The sequence below is a fragment of the Mirounga angustirostris genome, unplaced genomic scaffold (genome assembly GCF_029215605.1).
Source record: "Mirounga angustirostris isolate CCGP_5_RB_7025 unplaced genomic scaffold, mMirAng1.0.hap1 SCAF_17, whole genome shotgun sequence".
NCBI lineage: Eukaryota > Metazoa > Chordata > Mammalia > Carnivora > Phocidae > Mirounga > Mirounga angustirostris.
Genome location: NW_026991725.1, coordinates 48,407,750 through 48,419,861, shown reverse-complemented (window position 1 = coordinate 48,419,861; position 12,112 = coordinate 48,407,750). Strand labels below are relative to the sequence as shown.

General features: G+C 53.2%; 1 protein-coding gene across 4 annotated transcripts in view; it reads left to right on the top strand.

Annotated features, from left to right (window-relative positions):
• Positions 1 to 12,112, top strand: part of PIK3R6 (phosphoinositide-3-kinase regulatory subunit 6) — a 54,529-nt gene that overhangs the window by 15,941 nt on the left and 26,476 nt on the right. For 3 of the 4 annotated variants that reach the window (XR_010408766.1, XM_064583660.1, XM_064583658.1), the window contains exons 3-8: positions 7,664 to 7,747; positions 8,172 to 8,263; positions 8,941 to 9,009; positions 9,821 to 9,953; positions 10,111 to 10,180; positions 11,194 to 11,377. Coding sequence is in view for 3 of the 4 variants with exons in the window: in XM_064583660.1 (XP_064439730.1) it covers positions 7,664 to 7,747; positions 8,172 to 8,263; positions 8,941 to 9,009; positions 9,821 to 9,953; positions 10,111 to 10,180; positions 11,194 to 11,377 (632 nt within the window). In the remaining variant the exon portion in view is untranslated. Of the gene's footprint in view, positions 1 to 7,663; positions 7,748 to 8,167; positions 8,264 to 8,940; positions 9,010 to 9,820; positions 9,954 to 10,110; positions 10,181 to 11,193; positions 11,378 to 12,112 lie in introns of all 4 variants that reach the window. The other variant, XM_064583659.1, reaches the window with a different exon arrangement.

The window sequence follows — 12,112 nt, the reverse complement described above, 5'->3', positions numbered from 1 at the left end:
TTGATACTGTATAGTCAAACCAATATTTGACCCCCTCAATCTAGCTCCAGCCCTATGCCCTTAATGATTTCACTGAGGATTGCCCTGTGCATTCATCAGGATTTGTGAGGTACAGTATCAATGTAATTGTCCTCGTTTTACTGAAAGGGCAACAGAGGCTCAGAGAGGTTAGGTAATTTGCTCAAAGCTACACAGCTAGTAAGTGGCAGAGCGAAGATCAGAACCAAGGTCTAGCTCATTTCCCAAACCCAGACTCTTCATGCTCTATCAACCTGCGACAGCAAGGAGAGACGACCCTTCCCTCAAGATGTGTATCACCTAGTGGTCACCCAGGAAGACCCACAGCACTCCTCACGAGGCTTGACTCTAATGACCTTGAAGACCCCGATCCCAGGGAAGGGGAGGGCACGTCCAACGCAGGTGCAGCTACCAGATTGTTACCATCCCTAAGACACGCATCCTTTCCACAACCTCCTCACCCCCACCGTCATAGTGCCTCACCCAGCCAGAAGAAGCTCCATCTGAATCAGGCAAGTCCGTGAATCCTGGTGTTGAGATATTCTGGGTTGTCTTTAACCAGCTGGGGTTTGCACCAGGAGGATGGTGGTGGAGCCAGCCCTGTGAAAATCTAAATATTTCAAAACCAACTTACTTTGCCCCAACTTTAATTATAATAATAGATGCACACCATGCTGTTTTAGGAAGAGAGGTGTGCCAATAAAGTTTCTCTGGATACAAGCAGTAGAAACCCATAGGACTAGTTTAATTGTCAAAAATAAAGAGTGGCCAAGCATTGAAGGAAAAGTGAAGCCTCAGGCACCAGTAAGGGGCAGGGAACAGAGTGGACCCACCACCAGGACAGGAAGAGGTGGACAGTGACCTCAGAGAGCGCTCCACACGTTCTTCCCTGCTGGCCATCATCTGCACAAGGTTTGCCTAGAGGGAGAGAGAGTCCATTGGCCAGCTCAGTCCTGTGCCCACTCCAAGGCCAAGGCAAAGCAGGGCACCTGGGCCACAGTCTCACCAAGACAACAACGAGCAGGGAGGATTGCTGGGCAGAAGAAACAACAGATATCCACCACCAAAGATGTGACAGATGACCCCCCACCCACCCAAATCAAATGGGCAGAAGGAAACGTCCCAAAATTAGGATGCTTGCCCTGGGAGCTCTGAAGGGGAGTTTTTCCATCATGATCAGAAATGCAGTTGTATGGGCTGTCTTCCCAAATTACAAATGTTTATAACTTCCCACCTTCCTGTAGCCCTAAGGGGTTCTGTCATTCTAGAGTTAAGAAGAAGCGCACCTGAAAAGTAAGATATTTATTTTAAGGGATACAAAAGGGCAAATCGCAAAGATACCAATGCTATTGTTACTTAGCCACCCCTGCAAACAGGGCCAAGATTGCAAACATTTTTAGAGCAATCTGAGCCTTTGTTCCACATGGTGGTAAGGGGGAATCAAGCATGGGATGGAAGGAAAGCGTGAGCCACGTGACTCCAGCTTACAGTGCATCTGGGTGCCGAGCCCAGATTTCAGTGAGCAGCTGAGATGCCGAGACAGCTGTCTATGCACCAGGAGATTCCAAGACAAGTCCTCGGCCCTGGTTGGAAGGGCAGTCCGCGAGGTCCAGATGGTCAACATGTCAAGGTCAGAGAAAGGTCATCCTCTGAAATGGAAACCAGTGTACCAAGTGACATCCATCTGTACAGAGCTAACCTACCTCGGGAGTCCCAGGTCTGAATCGGAACACACATAGACCAACGTGTTCCTCTCAGTTGTTTTATGGCTCACCTCGCATGAGGAAACGGGACCTGGGGTTAGTGATTTTATAGTGATTTCAAAAGAGAACAGACCGGAAAGAGTTTGTTGGTAAATTTCCATTTCCATCCCAGGGAGGGGGTGCTGATTCGGATGGTTGATATCCAGAAAGTAGAAAAGGACAATTCTTCTCAACACTCTAGTTTGAGGGGAACATCCTTTAGGAATTACAAATTCAACCTCTTTGGTAATAATTTTGTGGATACCAAATGACCTGAGTGTCCCTGTAACCCTTGCATCTGGATGGACATGTCCACCTCCCAGTTCCACTCCTTGGCTGAAGAAGGCTGAGGAAGCACTAAGTTTGATTATTCTATCAGCCTTCCCCATCCTGATGCCATGGTCCTCTGTGGGTGTGTTAGGAAGTGTATCCTACTGTATACACATACATAGAATGAGATTTATTATACGGAATTGGCTCGCATTATTATGAAGGCTGTCAAGTCCCGAGGCAGGAAAAAACCAATGTCCCAACTGGAAGGCAGTCAAGCAGGAGGAATTCCCTATTACTTGGGGCAGGGGGGAGGGGGTGCGGTGGTGTCAGCCTTTTGTTCTATGCAGGCCTTCTACTGATTAGATGAGGCCCACCCACATTAGGGAGAACAATCTGTCGACTCAGTCTAGTGATTTAAATATTCACCTCATCCAAAATCACCCTCCCAGAGATGCGCAGAAGGATGTTTGATCAAATGTCTGGGCACCCTGTGGCCCAGTCAAGGTGACACATAAAATTAACCATGACAAGTAGGAATAGAAAAATCTGAGAAGATTTTATTCATGTCATGGCTGGACCCCAAGAGAGTTAGAGATCTAGTGTCTGCTTCCTAGCTCCCAGGGTCACATTTCTGAATGAATGCCATACCTGTTGCAAAACAAGCTAAGAAACAGCAACAAACAAAAATCAAACTTTCTCCGATTGTATTCTTTGAATCTCCTCCCGCCACTGTGACAGCCAGGGAGGAGCCATTCTGACCCTGTGACCTTCATCCTTAATGCAGGGATGATTGTCGTCTGTGAACTCTGAGTGTTTTGGCATCTGACTCCTTCCTTGACTAACAGGTTAATTGTCCAGAACTCTCAGCTTATCACCAAGACAATAATTCTCACCCTAACTATCCATTAGAGTGTCCTGGGGAGCTATTAAAAAAACCAAAAACATTATTAGTCCCTACTCTCAAAGATCTGATTTAAACTGGTTTGGGGTGGGCTGTACATTAGTGCTTTTAAAGCTTTCCAGGTGATTCTTCTGTGTAGCCAAGATGGGGAAGGAGGGAAAAGGCAAACATCCTACAAGGATGTTTGGGAGAGATCTGGTTCTGTCTGGGATCACAGGGCAACACAGAGCTGGAATGACCAAATGCTACTATAGCTTCAGGTGGCCTGAAATCGAAGACTGGACCTTGAACTATCTCGAGAGCTGGGACTTTTTTTCCAGGCAACTTTATCTGGGGCATTGGCTTTTGGCATTCAAAGCCCAGACACACATAGATGGACGTGTGTTCTTCTCCCTTTTCTGGGTAAGCAGGTGAATATAAGGGCACACAGAAGGGTGAAGCTTTCGAGGAAGAGCATCTGCCAAAGAGAAAGCTCTGTTCCAACAGCTCTGTGGCCTCACACAAATCACCTCTCCCCTCTGAGCCTCATTTGCCCAGCTATCAAATGGGACCAGAGCCTCCGAGGTCCCTCTGGGTCTGACTTCTGTGTTTGGAGAGGCAATATGGGGCAAGAGTAAGAGCTCTTGATTTGGAATCTACGAAACAAAACAGGGAGAACAGTATTTGCCCTGCCAAACTCCCAGGGCTCTGCTCAGAATCCAATGAGATAAGATTCCAGAAAACTCTCTGCGCGTCCGCGAGTCTGTCAGAGAAGTCTAGCCGCTATAACAATGACCCCGATGTCGGTGATTAGCACAACAGATACTTATGTCTCACCCACTACACCATCCAGTCCAGGCTCCAGTCCTTTAGGGACTGAGGCTCCTTCCTGCTTGTGGCACCGTCTTCTCCAACACGTCTTCCAAGGTCACCAAGGAATGGGAAGACAGCGGTGGAGGATAATGCAGAGGATTTTTTTTTAAGATTTTATTTATTTACTGAATGTGTGAGAGAGAGAGCACAAGCAGGAGGAGGTGCAGAGGGAGAGGGAGAAGCAAGCTCCCTGCTGAGTAGGGAGCCCGAGGCGGGGCTCGAGCCCAGGACCCCGGGATCATGACCTGAGCCGAAGGCAGATGCTTCACAGACTGAGCCACCCAGGCGCCCCAGTGCAGAGGATTTTATGTCATACATTGTGTCCACTGCATTCCACTGGACAGGACTCAGCCCATGGTACCCATCTACCTGTAGGGGATTCTGGGAAATGTAGTCTTCCCAGTGACCTGGGACAAACCTGAAATCAGTTTGATGAACACATAACATTGTCTTTTTTTTTTTTTTAAAGATTTTATTTATTTGACACAGAGAGAGAGAGAGCACAGCAGGGGGAGCAGCAGAGGCAGAGGGAAAAGCAGGCTCCCCGCAGAGCAGGGAGCCCAATACAGGACTTGATCCCAGGATCCAGGGATCATGACCTGAGCTGAAGGCAGACACTTAACCAACTGAGCCACCCAGGTGCCCAACAACATAACATTGTCTTGCCACACCTCCGTAAGACTCTGTGTGTACGCCTTTTATGTGCTATTTAAATGTTAGTTATTAATAGTAATGTGATGCCTGATAGTAATATCCCACATTCCTGGATGGAGGGGAAGATAATAATTTTGAATGTCATTTATTTATTGGCTGTTCTGAGTCAAGAATAATAGAGACATGCATGTCGTATATGAACAACCCTGAGACGCTCGAGGCACAAGAAATATCCCGTTTCTTTCTTTTGCTTAATCAAATCAAATCCAGCTTCAAGCTCTCATTTTCCAAGGTCAGTACAAATTCCAGTGTCATTCGCTTGGGGTGCTTCCCCCGTCTTTGTGATCTTGTAAGCCCAGGCGTTATAAAGTCTTCATGATGGGAAGAGGCCATGGTCTTCAGTCCGCTGTAGCTACAGCCCACCCCCCTCACCAAACAGGTTGGCCAGGTCTGCATGGTCCGTAGGGTGAGAGGGGGTTCCTTTGGAGACATTCTTGTGCGCTGGCCAAGGTGACCCGGGAGACCACAGCAGTGACCCTCAAGCACAGAGTGTAGTGCTCGCCTGCATTCAGCTGAGATCTCTGCCACCCCCGTGAGGCTGTGTCCCAGCCAGCCCCAGTCCTTCTCATTCCCTGGGTCCCCGTAACTCTTGGGCGCTCACAGTCCTGGGGAACCCAGCCTCCCGCCTCGGGGTGCCACTGTCCTCAGTAGCTAAAACCAGCAGCCTTCATCCCCATCCCTTTGAGACAATCCAGCTGGGTTGTCTCAGTCCCAGAGTCCGGGGTCTCAAACCCAAGGGGCCGGGTACAGGGTGTCGATGAGCGAAACAAGGAGAGGGGGCACTGTGAAGAACCCGAGTAGCTGTGCCCCGTTTCAAGGGGGAGCCCCCCTCCCCAGCCCCGTGGATTGCCACATGTGCGAAGAATGCACTCCTGGTGTTAACAGACTTTCAAGAGATGCCAGGAACCCAAACTTTCATGCAAAATCTCCTGATTTGTACATGTTGGCAGCTGATTCGATTTTTTTTTTTTCCAAGACGCTCTATAAGCCCAAACAAAACACGTCTGCAAGCCAGATGTGGCCCAAAGCCTGAGCGTTTGTTCCAGCCGCCCAGACTTTCGAAAACATAACTTTATTTGGGGCTGTCTCCTGGGGCTACTGGCAACTTCTCTATTTTTCTCTGAAACATAAAAGCTTGACTCCCTGTGCAAGGCAGGGGAACCCAGGGCTCAGAAGACAAAAGCTTGGCTGCCCTTCTAGTGAGGGGGTGGGGAGGAGATCACGGTTATCATAGTTTTAAGTCTGTGCTGTCCATGGTCTGGCGGCTGGGGAAGGAGGGAGGGCAGAAAGAAGGAAGGAGGAAAAGAAGGAAGTAGACATAACATAATGTTTTAATAACTCTGCCTGCGTTAACTCCTTAAATCTCCATGCAAGGTGGAGACAGGTAGATGGAAAGATAACTTGTGACCAGCCTTTGTGCCAGGCTTAAAGATTTCTTTGCCAGTGTGGGGGTGGGGGAATGCTGCACTGCCCAGCAGAGTGGCCAGTGGAGAAACTTGGGTTGTAAGAGGTGCCCACTCTCAGCCTTGGGGAGACTCAGGAACAGACCTTGATGAGGTCCAGGAGGACCAAGTGAGCAGCAGGAGAAAGGTGGGGGTTTCAGAGAAGCCGGGGGGCCCTGGCCGACTTAGCCAAGCTCATGCCAGAGCCCCGGAGGGGCTGGTCCCTGAGCACCAGCGCCTTGGCTAGACACATTCTACCTGCTGATTCTTTAAAATGTGTGATCTCTATCCTGCCTGCTTCCAAAGGAATGCGAGGGAATTAAGATATAGGTTTAGTAGAACATAAAGCAAGAGCACCAAAAAGGAGCAGAGAGGAGGAGGCGTCCATGTCCCTGGAGATGAGCTGGGTTTTGGGGCTGGGGCCCCCACTTTGTAAGTTTCCTGACAACGCAGCAAAAGAGGAACCCCCGAGGCATGTGGTTTGTATTGTATGACAACCAAAGAAGGCACACTTGCCTATGAAGACAAATGCTTGGTGAAAGCCAGTCACAAAGAGGAATTTATGGTGCGGGAAGTGTCTCTCATGCTTCCTGTTTTTAGTCTGAAGACTCCAAGAAGCAGACCTCACAATAGGGTGGCCATGCAGGGATTGAGGTGGGGACACAGCCCAGTGGCGGGATACAAAGAGGGTGCTGACTGATATCCAGCTCTGAGGGAAGGAGAAAGAGTCGACGAGCTCGTGGAAATGCGTTCGACTGAGCTGTGACCAAGAAAGGCTCGGCAGGGCGGTTGGGGAGCCCTGAGCTGAAGTCAGGTGCCTGGAGGGCATCCAAGTCTTGGAGGAGGAGTGCCACAGTGGCCGGGAGCGTGGCCCCGCGCCAGGCGATGGACTGTAGGTGCACAGCCCCGAGCACCCCCCAACCCCGGCCAGCTAACCTCCCTGCAGTGGGAGAGGGGCCAGGGGCCTCCTCACTGCTCCCATGCTTCCCGATGTCAGGGGCTCATCCTTGTACCACGCTCACACTTTGCCACGTCAATGGACCACAGTTGAAGAAAGAACGATCCCGTGACCCTGGTTCCAATGGCCAGGGAGACTTTATTCTAGACCTCACACCAGGGGACAGAGATGGGGCTCCGTCCCAAATGACACAAACCTGGGGAGTTACAAGCCCATGGACCGCGAGTGGGTCGGCGGGTGGAAATCTGTCCAAGGAGACATGGGGTGTCTGGATTCCGGCCAACAACGTTCTGCTCAAACTGGGCCAGGCGGGCGGGAGACAGAACCGGGGCCGAGGCCGGGGTCTGGAGGGAAGGTTGGCTTAGCGGAGCCTGAGGTAAGTTTGATGAGGGGACAGTCTGTCACCTCCTGTCCCAGCACTGATCTGACGTGAAATTGACTTGAAACTTGGGAACACATCATATTTTTCTCGAACACACATTTTAAAAAGTGCGTAATTATTCAGGTTTCAGGACCACTCCGGCGCTTTGGGGACCGTGGGTTTTACAGAGAACACGGAGATGCTGATTGAAAGGCTCTATTGCAGACCCGTGTGTGGGCTGCCCGCTCTAAGCTGCTCACTTTGGGGCACCTCTTGGGGCTTATAGAAGGGGCAAAAGATGGTCTCAGGGAGAGCAGGGGTAGGGGCAAGGGTGAGGCCAGGGGCGCTGAGCTCCAAAGCTCCTGGCCTCAGTGCTCCCCCCCTCCCACCCCTGCTGCCCAGATGTGGAGCTGGACCTCCAGCGGAGTGTGCAGGCAGTGCTTCGAGAGCTCAGCACCCAGGCCCCAGCCCTGCAGAACAACCAAGGTAAGAGCCAGCAGGCAGCCTCCGCGCCCGCTCTTTCTCAACCAGCTCCCCAGCTCCCCGTGCAAGCAGAATCCCTCTTGACCTCTGAGCCCGCACGACTTCCAGAAATGTGGCCCGAGGAGCTGAGCTGCAAACATAGCCAGCCCATAAGCCACACGCACACTCCGCCCCACTAATGTTCCACAGTCCCCATCCTTTCCACCCTGAGAATTTGCTGTCCTCGATGGGTAGTGGAGCAGAATCCCCCCATGTGTGACAAGCCCACCCTTGTGCCCCCAGAGCCAGGCGCCCGGCGGAGAGGTCGGATCTGTGGCTGGTCAGAGTCATGGTGTAGGGCTCCAGGGCTCAGGGTCCTGCTCAGGAGGGTCCCCTCTAAGAGCCCTCTGCCCCGCCTGTGTGCTGGGCTCCCCTCTGTCCTAGCCAGGCATGTGGAGATGGTCCCTGCACAAGAAGGTCGAGCGAGATCCTGGTAAGAGTCCGGTGCTGGTCCGAATTCTGCTCAGAGAACTGGAAAAGGTGGGTTCTCTCTCAGGCTGCGGGGAGGCAGATGGGTTGGGGGAGGAGGTAGAGAGAGGCGGGGCCTCAGTCCCATCGTGCTGCGTCCCCCAAACTCTGGTCCCTTGTGGCCCGCCTGCATGATTTTCAGCAGCTCTGTCTCCCTCTTGTACTTCTATAGGGGATCCCATGGTTTCCCCTGACTTTGCATATTTCAAAAACTCTGTACCGTGGCCATACATGGAAACCCCTCACTTGCAGGAACAGAAAACACCGATAAACATAAATGCAGACCTATTAAAAATGTTTCAAAATTGTTCTTGTACCACCCAAAATTATCCCCCACACCACCCGATGCTCTGCGTTGCAACCGTTTGGGAGACGCTGCACTCAGGCACCTCCATGTTTGGGGTGGGGGGGCGGCTGGCCTGCTGCTTGGCATGAACTCCTGCCCTGCGTGGTTGCCCCACGCGCCCCAGGCTCTCCCAGCCGGCTCCCACCCCTGTGCTCCCTCCCCACCTACCCCTCCCCTACTAGGGCAGGCTGTGCCCTTTTCCCTCCCCTTGGTGTGATGGGACGCTTGCCTTCCACCCCATCTCCTGCCCACCCCCACACCCCCAAGCTGCATCCTGCTAGGATGTGGGGAGCCCCCATTGAGCGCCAGCCCAGTAAATGCCCCGTGGTCCCCTGTTTTCCAGGCAGAAAGCGAAGACCTCCGGCATGTCATCATTCCTTTGCTGCATACCCTACTGTACGTGCTCACTAAGGTGAGCTGGGGCTGAGGGTCAGGGGGGTCGTGGAACCCCACAAGTCCCAGGGCCAGACACTGTCCTCTCCCTCAGAGGACACCCGGTCTCTGCCTGGGTGAGCCTAGAACTCTTGGAAGCCCCAAACTGGCTTCTCCACCCTAGCGGTGCCCTCTCCCTAATACACGGAGGGGAAGTGGGGAAAGCAGTTCACAGAATGCACGAGAGTCTCGACTGCCAGAATGAGGTCCTCAGGATTGCTCCTATGTGCACTGGGGGCCATCACTGACCCCTGCACAGAGAATGGACAAGCCACGGAGAAAATGTCTTGAGAACAGGAACCAGGAGCTGAGTATAGTCACAGGGGGTGGGAGTGGGCAGCGAGGGAGATGAGGGGCACGAAGAGCAGTTCAGGGGCTGCTGGAATCCAGGGACAGGATGGGGCTGGGCTCTGGCCAAGGCAGGAGGCTGGGTGGGGGCAAGGGGAGCCCCCGGGCATTGCACTGCGAGCATCGTGCCCACTGGATACCCAAGCTTTGAGCCTGGAGCACTGCAGGAAAGAGGAGCCGAAGGGTGGTGAGGGGGGTGGATTTGCCAGCAGAACAGGGTGAGATGGATCCATACCATAGTGAATTTGAGTGGGGTGTCAGAGAAGAGGTGTCTTACAGGTGACGGGAGAAGAGGCTGGGGGGTGTACATTTGGGAGGGAGGTGTGAGCCCAGGTCTGGCTGTCAGCCCGTCCTTCCTCCTCTCCATCCCACTCTCCCACCCCGCCCAGAGCCCTCTGTGACCTAGGGCTCTGGGCACCCGACTCCTCCCTCCCACCACCCAGGCCACCGGCATCAGGGAGGAGCTCTACCGGAGAACCTACAACTTTTGCACGAAGCTGCTAACCCTGCCCGCCCCCTACTGCACAGTAGCCTTGGACTGCGCCATAAGGCTGAAAACAGAGACAGCTGTCCCAGGTAAGAGCCGTCCCAGCTAAGTCCCAGCTGCAGCGCGTCATCGTCTTGCTCTTTCTCCAAGGTTCCTGGAGCCTTAAAGTCCCAGCACCTTCTGAGGAGGGTGAGGAATGGGGGTCAGGGACCAGGGGCTGGTTGGCTGAGGTGGTCTGCTTTGCAGGGACGCTGTACCAAAGGCTGGTCATTGCCGAACAGAACCTGACGAGTGAGCTGTACCCCTACCAGGAGAGGTGAGTGTCCCCAGGAAGACTGCTGCCTTCTGTCCCGTCCAGGTGTTGGGACTACGTGACTGCTCACTGAGGGGGACCAGGCGGGGTGGAGAGGAACCCCAGCAGAGCTTCCCATGCATGACATGTGTCTAGCAGTGGGGTGTATTTTCAAGGGTGGGCGGGGCCTGCCTTCTCCGGAGATCACCGGAAGCAGGGTAGGTCTTTCTTGTTGGGCTGGGCTTCCGAGCCATCCTGCTCCCGTGCAGAATGTGACATGAGCCCTGAGCCACTCTGGAGTTCTGTCGTCCCACCTCCATCCCGCCCTTGGCCGTGAAGCAGCATCACCCATCCAGGCAGCCAGAGGTCGCTTCGGGGTATTTATAGCTCAGGCCACAAGCACACGATGGAATGTGGGCCTTTCATCTGTGTGTGCCTTGCCCTTTACGCAAGATTGAGCCAATGTCCACTTGTCGTGTTGGGAAGAGGGGCTGATGGAGTTGGGGGTGCCGTGCCTCCCGCCCTGAGCTAGCACTGGAAGGGGCAGCTTGAGGTGGTGTTCACGGAGGGTGCAGGGAGGTGGAGGGACCCAGAGGAGCTGGCAGCGGGGAGGGGGAGCAGATGCGGGAGGCTGGCTTTCGGGTGTGATCGGGCAATGGGAGGAGATGGGGCTCACTCAGGGTCCAGAGCCCATTTGGGCAGGAAGGATTTAGGGTCCCTCCTGGAGGCTGATGTCATCAGTGGGCCCTGGAGCTAGGGGAGGGAGCAGAATTTAGGTTGGGGCTTACCTGGACTCTAGACTAGCCTTCCCTCTCCCCCCGCCCCAACAGGGACGAGCTGCTCCTGCCTGCTCTGATTTGCCCCAGTCCCCACCGCTCCCTATCGCCATCCCCCTCTTAGACTTTCGAATTCGAGGCTCCTGTTTTTGGAGAAACAAAACACTTGGGGGCTGCGAGGCTCTGAGGGTGCCCATCCAGGGGCTCCTCTCCTGGTAGTCATCCTCACCAGCCCCCCTACCCCCCACCCCCTGCCCTCAGAGTGTTCCTCTTCGTGGATCCTGAGCTGGTGTCTCCCTCCGTGTGCAGCGCCCTGCTGCTGGAGATCGAGGCGGCCCAGGCGCAGCAGACCCCGGAGGCCTGCATGCGCCACGTGGTCTCCCACGCCCTGCAGGCCGCACTTGGGGACGCCTGCCATGCAAGTTCCCTGCAGAGGAAGCTGAAGGTAACTGCCCTGCCCCAGCCCTCCTTGGCTGTAGCCCACGCCGGCGCTCCGACTCATCCTCCCGCTTCTTCTATTTTCATACCGTTTTGCCCTCAATCAAAAATGAGTACACACTCAAGGAGGAAGATCTGGGGGAAAAAAAATGCACGTAAGCCAAAAGAGGAAACAAAAATCCCTCACGCCCCCCACCCAGACATACTAGCAATGAACATTGTGGTCTATTTGCTGAATCATACTGACGACGCTCATCATCATAGTTGCTGTTGACTGAACGTCTGCTCTGTTCCGGGCACAGCGCTAAACGCTTCACAGGTATCGCAAAATTCTCACCACATCTTAACGACATTGTGAAATGGATATAATTGTCAAAATGGGCACAGAGAGGTTGCTAACCTACCCACGGTCACACAGATACAAAGGGACTGAGTCGGGATTTGAACCCAGATCTCTCTGACTTCAAACCTACATTCCACCGCCTCCCAGCCCCAACTCCCCACCAGTGCTTTTTTAACAAAAGGAGATACCAAATTCTGTATACAGTTTTTATATACTGCACGCGTATGTGCACTGGAACACTGGAAATACGCCATATGGAAACGCTTTCTTTGGAAAATATGTACCCCTAATGGCTGCACCATATTCTCACCTATGAATGTGCTGTTATTTATTTAACTAGTCCCCTGTTCCTGTTGTGGGCATTTTATTCATTTCTCACGCTCACCTGTTTACTTCCTA